The 10,380-nt window shown below is 37.7% G+C and overlaps 1 protein-coding gene across 1 annotated transcript; it reads left to right on the plus strand.

Moving 5' to 3' along the window:
- The first annotated feature begins 1,044 nt into the window (after positions 1 to 1,044).
- Positions 1,045 to 7,854, plus strand: LOC140136313 (uncharacterized). Its single transcript, XM_072158039.1, has 6 exons — positions 1,045 to 1,354; positions 2,489 to 2,568; positions 3,500 to 3,581; positions 4,020 to 4,091; positions 6,063 to 6,285; positions 6,833 to 7,854. The coding sequence occupies exons 1-6, from the start codon at positions 1,253 to 1,255 to the stop codon at positions 6,967 to 6,969; spliced, it is 696 nt and encodes a 231-aa protein (XP_072014140.1). The 5' UTR covers positions 1,045 to 1,252; the 3' UTR covers positions 6,970 to 7,854.
- Positions 7,855 to 10,380: the final 2,526 nt, after the last annotated feature.

Consider the following 10,380-nt stretch of genomic DNA (forward strand, 5'->3'; position numbering starts at 1 on the left):
CGGGAGATATTCATCATTTTCTACACGGGTCTCCAAAGATTTATCGTTTGAATATCAAATAGCAGATACGCCACCCTACGCTAGTGCTCAACTTAGCTGCCCAATTGCCCTAGCCCACCTGAAAAGGACAAATTATCTCATTGCCACCATCGTTCAGGAATTCTATAGACATAGGCGTAGATCCCGGGGGTCCGCCCCTCCCAATATGTTACAAGGGGGATGGTCCATACAATCAACCCCCCCCCCCATGTTGATGCCTGTGTGTGGGTTTCTGACAAAATTAACCTCATATTTGGCCATTTTAGCCCCCAAAGTGCCAATTTTTTCGAATTTATTCCACTTTTACATCATATTTGATCAGTTTAGCTTTCAAATGGCAGAATTTTTCGCGCGCTTCCCGCGCATTTGTACCATACACTTATATATAAGTTGCTGGATTCAATATAGCCTACTTCCAACTCCATCCCCCCATGTCAGAAAGAAATCTACGCCACTGTCTATAGAGACGACGAGACACTACTAATATGTTATTGTTTTTTTTTTTCTGTTTGGTCGTTACTAAACAATAGGGTAGTTATCATAGGATAGAATAGAAATGTCAACTCTATCTTGTATTATTGTTATCGGCAGCGTGATAGATACACGTGTATTGATTTAGTTTCCCTGCCTGTGTAATATAATTATTTACCTGACGTTGTCGATGTGTAAGGGATGTATGGATTTCAACAGAAATAACCCAATGCTATAAACATCCAGCGCACTGCTCCTATTTTTGAACAATTCTGTAGTGAACACTCGACGTGAACACCTTGATAATCATAGGAAAAAGAAAATCATAAAACTATAGCATTTCAAATATGGCGCAAATACAGGTCGCGATTATGATGAATCACGACAAACTAAATACTACAATGCACACACCGGTAAACTTTGACTTGACCCAACAATTAAAAGGTCAGGCTTTGTCGCGCAATATCAAAACACGGAAGTGTGGTTTTGGTATTCATGTTTTGCTACTGTACCGCACCGGGAGATATATCCCGGTATTATACCATTAACTTGATACACTATTCTATCAAGGCAAACCATTGATTTGAAAAAAATGTGAGACGTATTTTACGAATTTAATAACATGCAACAGATAAATTATTCTAGTTGTCATAAGATGAAAACGTTTTATCAAACCAGTTAAAAGTAAAATTGTGTGTATCAATTCGGGCTGATCTGCTGTATTATATAGGCCTACTTTCATATGCTATCTGCATGCTGTGTTGCTCAACCTTGCTGCTGGACTGGTAGTACAAATGCTGCGACAATGCAGTCACCTAAAGAATGGAAATTGTGTTTTGTTGGGGTAAGTTTACACTTCCACTTTTAATATTACCATCAAATTTTACTCAACTTTAAATGTCACAATATGACACTAATCAGTTAATTAGGGGCTGTACATTAATTACGTGTGCGAGTTCTTTCCAAAATTAACGGACCTAAAAATTGCTTTATAATAATAGCGCTTGTCTCACTTCAAACACAAATTGTCACAGAATATCATAATTCTTCTCAATGCAGCTGCTGCCATTTCAACATTAGTCTCATCCGCCGCTGGTTTTATTCCGCTCACTGCTGTTATCCGACCGGCGGAGGAGACTATTTCAACATGCATAATTATGTACGATTGTTCTCACGTCATCTGGGTCTTGGAATCCAGCCCCTGTTTCTTTTTTTCGGCAGCAGTTGTACTGCTTTCATGCTGAGGCCGAAACACGTTTCGTCCAATATTTTAAAACTTATACGACGTAGCTCTCGACCAACAAATTTGGGCTCTATCGATCCAGTTTTATATCAAACTTTGTCTCACATCACTGTCCATGACGGGACATGATACTCGGATTTGGGGTCAAAGTACACTTAGGTCGGGGTCACTTCCGGTCATTTACGAAATACCTTGAAAATACTACTTCTCGCACATATGTGACCATACACCACGAAAGAGCCGTAAAGTCGGCCTGGTCAATTTTGTTTTATTTCGTGTTCAGAAAATATATATCATAAGCTTAAAAATGGTATATCATTTGACTTCAAACGATATCTAACGGTGGGGTTATGGTTTGTTGAACTCTGCTCCTTCAACAAACTGGTACCTTTTTTTCGGTTCTACATGTGTCTCTTTTTCCACATTGCTGGTAATAAATATCAAACAGTCATAATTTGCGGTCATTTCAACGAGGTTCAGGAATGTCCTTTCATTGTTAATTGTTGGTTATACATATCTAGACACTAGACAAAATACAATGCTTTGTAACCCACCACTTGAACAGAATTTAGCAAAAGCAAACAAAGACTAGAGCTATTTAAGAATTCTATAGACATAGGTAGAAGCAAAATTTCAATTTGGGGTCAAAGTTCGCTTAAGGGGTCACTTCCGGTCATTCACCAATTACCTTCAATTTCATTCAAATTTCATTTAAATTACGATGTTTATTTCTAGGATCCAGGAGTTGGAAAAACCAGTATAGGAATACGATACAAACATAACCAATTTCATGAGAAGCAGACGTCAACTGTTGGGTAAGTCATGGTTTAAATTGATTTAAGATCCTCCCCCCTTTGGTTCATACAAGTACCTTAGTTGCATTTGACAATTTTTCTGTCTAAAAAGTACGAGTAACAGGTGTATCTGTGGTGAACTAGCTGAGTGAGGTGGTCGCTTTAAAATATGCTTTATTAAAGTTGTGTGACCCGATCAACATCCCCATTGTTTAATGGTAGGCCTCAATGTAACATAGAAATGAAATCTTCAAGGACATCGAAACTCAATTTCATTATAGAGGTGGCATTGGTGGATTTCTTATGTACCGCGAGGCAATTACTTTCCACATATAATAGCAATCCGGATAACAATGGCCCATGATAATTCAGACATGTAATTAACAACCCCCTTAGTGTCCCTTTAAAAATAAGTGGGCAATGGTCTTACTTAGCTCTGCTTGCTCTAAGTAAATGACTCGTACAAAATACCAAACAATTTTGAACAGCCAGTGCCCCTTTAATCGGTCTCCAGCAACTCATTTAAAGTTGCTTTAATTTAAATAACTCCAAAGTTGCAAATGCACCTTTAAACAAGTCAATCAGCAAGTTTGACAATAACCAGCTCCTGATCAATTAATAATCAGGTACTTACCATTCAGTAATCAGCTCCTGACCAATCAGTAATCAGCTACTGAACCCGGGCTACTGAACAATCAAGTATTGAACAATCAGTACTGAACAATCAACTATTGAACAATGATCAGTAATCAGCTACTGAACAATGATCAGTAATCAGCTACTGAACACTCAGTGATCAGCGATCACTGCCGAAAAATGACATGTGGTGTATAATATCAATACAGTTGGGTTACTTTGTCAATCTATTTATATTTTGTGTATGTGTTCTGAGAACGTTCACAAATCTTTCAATTGATATCTTGAAACATAGTTTACCGTTTTCCCCCTATAGTGCTGCATTTTTCAGTGTTGATGTAACGGTAGATGGCGAACTTCACAGATTAAATACATGGGACACAGCCGGGCAAGAACGGGTAAGTGTAATATGGCGACAATTGTCACTGTTCTTCAAAACATCCTCTGTCCTTATATTCCAACCCTTATTTCCTATAAGATCAATGTATTAATATCATGAAGAATAAGCCCAATCGCCATTATAACTTCCGGTTTTGGAGAGCAGTTTTGGGAAACTTTGACCTCTGACATATCGGGAAAATTGCTGTAATTATTATTAATTCATTCATTATTGTCATAAATGTTATCATTTTAGATTATATTTTGTACGCACAGCAACCATTTTTTCTGAATTTTCCCAATAGGTCAGAGGGCAAAGTGTCCCAAAACTGCAAAAACTGCCCCACAATGCATTGCAAACTTCCAATGCCGATTTGGCGTATTACACTGCATATGGCTCCTGTTACCCCACTCGCTATCTTATACTATTGCCTTTCTAACATTTTCTTTCTTTTCAGTATCGTTCATTAGCTCCACTTTACTACAGAAATACACAAGCTGTGGTAATGGTATACAGTGTTAGCAAATATGTAAGTTACATTTCTATAATTATTACAGTTAATTAGTATTATATGCAACAATAGCTGACTAATTTCTTTCGATGTCAGACATACAGAGATAACAGTCAACACGCAGCCACACTTCCTCATATCAACACGTGTAAACACTATGGTTGAGAGCAACATTAGTTGGCCATGTATTTTCACTTTATATAATACAGGAAAACAACATTCTTTCAAGCAATCGGTCAGGCTTTAGACCAAATCTTTCGATACAAAGCACACTATATTACAGATCACACCCTGACTGGCATGGGGAGGGTAAAGCTACTGGAATACTGAGTTTTGGAATTAAATCTCATACTGGAACTTACTTTTTTGCAATATATCGCTACGTTGTGTCTGGAACCACCAGACTTCATCAGGCAACTGACCCGCTGGAATACTGTTTCTTGACTTCTTGAAAAAGCTCCTAGATATTGGCATTCGCGATTTGGAGCTTACTTGGTTTACATCCTATTTAAAAACCGTTGTTGTTTTTAATCTTTGTAAATGATTTGTCAAGTAGTCTCACATGTAAGACTGTACTCTATGCTGATGATACAGCACTCTTATGGCAAGCCAAGGGGGCCAAAAGCGAGGAACAGCTACGCGTAGCTTCTTTCTCGTTACGAGCAGCTGTTTGACCAATCAAAATAGTCAAATTTAATCACGTGGTTGGGTCGTTAGCTGCGCGTAGTATAGTTATAGGTATCCTCTTTCACAATTATTATCTTGTAATTAATTTACGGAATTAGCATAGATAACGAACGGGTAAAGGAGGCCAAATCACAGCACGTGTCAAGAGAACATGTTGCTAATGCCTGGCTAAAATGACACAAAGCATATTTATTTAGTGTTTCCAAGTTTACACCGTGTTTAATAGCAAGTAACTTTATACTCGGGCTGTATTAGCGGTGCAGGGGATATGAAGGTCAAACAACAACAACTACTGATGTAAAGCGCTGTGTAAAGATATTGCAGGGAAAGCGATATCACATGCCACTGTGTAAATATGGAGAGAGTAAATGGGTCATCATTTTTTTCGGAACGGGGGGTCCTAAATTTACAAGAAGTCGGCGTCAATAAATTGCGGCCCTCACTATTTCGGCATCAAAATGTTATGACCCCGACTCCCACCACCGATACACCTTACCCCTAGACAGGCTAAAATTGTATTGAATACAATAAACACACTATCTGTAGTCATCTTGTGACTCCCTACATTTTGTCATTATCAATTTATGACCCCCCCCTCCCACGTATTTTTCTTTGCTAAAAAGTATGACCCCCTCTATTTAGGATCCCCTTCCGAAGAAAATGATAGCCCCTAAATATAGAACAATCATCATTCTGTTCAGATATTACTTTAATAGCACCTATACCATTTTTTGCTGATATACTACAGATATTTTCATTTACAAAAATTAACAACGTAATATTTGTGAGAGAGGATGTTTACATCAGCTCCACGTGTTTAAAACCGCGAATCTGATTGGTTAATAAGCTGCACGTAACGAGAAAGAAGCTGCGCGTAGCTAGTCCCACGTTCTGAGCCGCTTAGCTTGCCATACACTCTCGTATTCAAATAACTACATTTTTTATATGATAACACCCACCACACCTATATGTAACAAAGCTTAGGTCCAATATCTCAAAACAGGAGGTGTCGTCACAAACAGGAAAATGAACTTTTCCATTATCGAGATACAGGTGGGAATGAGATGCCAAATGATAATGTTTATTACAACTCAAACTTGTTCAAACGGGCACTTTTCACAATTTTTAATATTTTTCCATCGGTATAATTATATTCCAAATGAAATAATGGTTGGCCTATGCAATATTATTTGTTGCCAAACTTTACCCTGTTTGTAAATAGTGCCTTGACACACATTATAAATCTCGTCCCTCACTTTGTAAAATAATACTCTCTAAATTTCTCAATTATTTTATGATCAGGATACCTATCAGAATGTCACGGGCGCGTGGTTGCAGTCAATACGAGCACATACCGACGATGACGTTCTTATAATCATTGTTGGTAACAAACTTGATACTGCACAGGAGCACAGAGAAGTTGAGACAGAAGAAGCCCAGAGGTTCGCTGCTGATATCGAAGCGGAATTCTTTGAGACCAGTGCTAAGACGGGTGACAACATCGACGAACTGTTTACTAATATCGGTATGTGCATTTATCTACAGTATAAAACCTGTTGTGGTTTTTGGGAAGAGTTGTTTTTGTGCTGGGTCGCCACGATACATGCGTAAATATGCCAATACAATAGCTATATATTAGGTCTTACAATAATACTTGTTTGTATATGCTTGGATCTGTAATTTATTTGCTCAAATTCCATAATGGCGTCTGGAGTAATTTAGCTTTCAACAGAAGCACGCTATATGCTAGTAGACGAGGTTTTACGGTATAGCAAAACATTATCAAGTGGTCATGACAAACAGAAATACCTAAGTTGGTACGCTGTGTGAAGACAATCATTGTGTTGATTTTGTATTATTAAGTGGTTGTATAATTTCTTCAGGTTTGCGTGGTGGCAGACTAGCATATGACTAATTTTGGCTATAAATTCGTGCTTTTGAGAATGGGTGACTCCATTTGAAATCTATACACTATTATAATTATGTTTTTCTTCCATGGCGAAAGAAAATACAGAATTTTGAATTGAATTGTATCCATATATTCAAAACTCATATTTAATTTCCACTTGCAGCCCGACGACTTAAAGCCCTCAACAACACGCGACAAGCAAGAAGAAATTACAGTATCACTTCAACATCATCCACAAGAAGCACGAACTCACTGTCCGAGACGCCAGAACATCGACATTCTGCAGGTTGTTGTAGGTAACAGACAATGATATCTGACCAAAAGACAAAGGTAACCATGGTGACCGCAGTGTGGAGGCACCACTTCTTGAACATGTCGAGCCTGTCCGTGGTTTGGCAATTTCTATGGAAATGGATTGGAGCCATGGACCACCCCACCAGACTGGCAGCATGTTGCGCGAGCCTCAATAACTCACTCATTGTAATGCACTTTTCAATCCTCTATCTGCCACAGACATCTGTCGACTTCAACGTCTCCAAAATGCCGCCGCGCAATACTTTCAAGCTTCTGCTATTATATGTTTTTAAGTCTATGCACTATCTCGCTTAAATGGACTTATCCGACTGTCAACTCAGTATGTTTCTCAAAGTGCCCAACCTCTCAGATCATCTGGTGATTCCACTCGCTTGGCGGTTCTCAAAGCAAGTAACACTGTATGTATATATTTGGTGAAAAGCGACTTCACATCATCACTCCCCAAGCTTGGAATGAACCCCCATTGCAATCAGATCTGATCCATCTACTGACAATTTCAAGAGACAGTTTGAAATCATATTTATTCTAATGTATTTTGCGTTATATATGTTTTATTTGTACACGCTATGGTAATTTTGTGTTTAGCATTATAAGTTAATGTAGCGTATTGTTTAGTAAAAACAGGGTTTATATGTGTCACAACATCCAATGACGGAATATATACGTATAAACACAAAAAGATATAATATTATGTATGTTGACTTGCATCTCAAGCCCCATGTTAAGACTTCCTTCGTAAACCATCCATGATCACTGGATGTCACCTCACTCTTCACCAACATACCTACTGATTTTATCACAGCACTCAACATTATCTTCGCCAATGAGCATGATTCCACCGAGGTCAACATTTGAAGCAAATTCATGGAGCTTATATAGACCACTTGGCATCTGACGTCATTGCCCGGCAGTATGCGCGCGCATTATGGCAATTTCAATTGTTCTTTGCCCTGCAGTGTGCGTACGCATCGTAGTCTGCTAAGGGCACGTGCATTTTAAATCGCCCGCCACATTTCATATAGTACAGGAAAGCCATTGAACAGTGTAGCGGCTCGTTCGAGCATATCGATAGACGAGTCCCTCGCCTTTGTTGATAAACAGTGATGTCAAGTGGTCTACTCGGTAGCCTGCCTTTTTATGGGCCGCCTCGAGGTGAATTTCTTTACTTTAGCCTCGCATAAACCTCTGATCTGGTTGAGTTACATTGACAACGTTTTCCTTTTTCATGACCAAGAAGATTTTCTTTACTTTATCCTCTGCTAATGTGGCATAGTTGTAGCCTCTTGGATCCATCCTTTGAGCTCCTTTGGTTCCCTAATCCCTGATGCTGGTCAGTAACAGATTTTAACTGTTGTTATATTACTATATGAACACATCAAAAAAGGAACTACCCCCACCCCCATGGATGACCATTATTCCAAAACGGTTCAACGGCAAAATGCCAAAATTCATTTCTGCGCATCATGAGATTTCATTTGTTGCAATGGTCCCAATATTGCTGTCGCTGCGTAGAGCGTATAATATTTTTTTTACAATTTTGGCATACGATAACCCGTTTTTGAATAATGGTCATTTATTAAGGGGTAGGCCTACTGTCTGTTCAATTAGCTTAGATTCTTGAATTTTTAAGATATTTGAAAAAATAGAAAATTGTGGTCAAAGTCATCAAAGAAAAGTGTTAGCACAGCCTTAGACCTAACGTGATTTATACTTTTCAAATTCTAAAGTTCAGTTTAGAACCCCATTTCTTTTCAATTTTGGTCTTTTCCCGCGATATTTTGAATCAATCCATTTAGAGCAATGGGGACGAATGTCATAATGCGCTGAGATAGTATTTATTCGACCATCCGTATCAAGAAGTATTGTCCATCAAAATAGCTATATATATTTGCCAGTATGCCTAATTTGTGTTGAAATCCTACTGTTGAAACATTACGTTATTATTTATGAACTAGGCTGTTCTAAAATATGCCCAGATTACATTCCTTGTGTATTTATTTATTTATTTATTTATTTATTTATTTATTTATTTATTATTTATTTATTTATTTATTTATTTATTTATTTATTTTAGGAATTGGTCTGAGAAGGTATAGGCCTATAGGCCTACTATAAAATTACACATTTATTTTCAATTTGTTATTTCGTTTTGTTTGTATGAGAAGGACATTTGGAAACAAAAGAATTTTTGTACCAGAAAATATTATTTAAAACAATCAGGTTACAGCAAACAATTCTTGTCAAGTCACTGTATCTGAAAATGTCAAGCGAAAGCTGATATTCTTGGGAAGGAATGATGGCATTAAACAAAACTCGAGTTACATTGTAAACCAGTTGAAATAAGAACGAAATCCATAATTTTAATGTCATTGTTTAGGAACAAATAATGCTCAGAATAATGTTATGCATAAAACGTAATCGCGCCATATAGTTTCGTGTAACAAAAACCGGTGGACCATCATCACCTTTAGAACCTATCCAATAACCGGAACGGTATAACAATTGGAATGGCCGGACAGATTGCTGGACAGATTGTTTTGCCAAATTGGATAGGGTCTATGCCCTAAGTTGAGAATGGACCGTCCCACTCGATTTGCAAAAAGGTCGCGAACCCTTATGGTGGACCCAAGTAACTGCCTAAAATGAGGCAAAATTGAAAAGAAATGGGGTTTTAAATTGAACTTTGGAATTTGAAAAGTATAAACCACGTTAGGTCTAAGGCTGTGCTAACACTTTTCTTTGATGACTTTGGCCACAATTATTAATTTTTTCAAATATCTTAAAAATTCAAGAATCTAAGCTAATTGAACAGACAGTAGTATTAACATTTTTGATGTGTTTATATAGCCTACCTTGTTCATGCAGCGCCATCCTATAAAGTTTCCTTATAATTGCCTATCTCAAGCCGTTGGTGGCGTTTTGGCTAGGATAACTCGATAAATCAACATGATTGAAGCCGGAATTCTGGTTCTATTCGCAACCAGCTTATTTTTCTTAATTTTTGTTGTCTACCCCCAAATAAGACCCTATATGATCGTATAGGGGCACACATTTTATTCCAATAACACTTTCAAACATGTCACATTATGCGTCTGGCCTCTCGCATCCCAGAAATGTAATGTTGTTTGTGTTCGACTTTATGGGGCACAATAGGCATAAGGTCGATTTGCTTGTTGTGTATGGGTCATAGGTCAAAGTTGCTCCAATTTTCGTAAAGTTGAGACAAATTGTTCGCCTAGGTTTCAGAAAAAGAATAGTTAAAGGCCCTTTCAGTGATTTCACAGGAACATTAAAAAAAATGGAAATTTGTCAGAGTTGCTTAGAAATAAAGAATAAGACTACAGAATTTCATTAAACCACTTTTCCCTGAATACATCGACAAATTAGTCAAAAAAA

The sequence above is a fragment of the Amphiura filiformis genome, chromosome 16 (genome assembly GCF_039555335.1).
Source record: "Amphiura filiformis chromosome 16, Afil_fr2py, whole genome shotgun sequence".
Classification (NCBI taxonomy): domain Eukaryota; kingdom Metazoa; phylum Echinodermata; class Ophiuroidea; order Amphilepidida; family Amphiuridae; genus Amphiura; species Amphiura filiformis.

Bases quoted from the DNA above. Each gene is read 5' to 3' on its own strand.
- LOC140136313 (XM_072158039.1), top strand. From the start codon at position 1,253: ATGCTATCTGCATGCTGTGTTGCTCAACCTTGCTGCTGGACTGGTAGT. The intron at 2,569-3,499 runs GTAAGTCATGGT...TTCCCCCTATAG, and splicing joins AAGCAGACGTCAACTGTTGG to TGCTGCATTTTTCAGTGTTG. The intron at 3,582-4,019 runs GTAAGTGTAATA...CTTTCTTTTCAG, and splicing joins ACACAGCCGGGCAAGAACGG to TATCGTTCATTAGCTCCACT.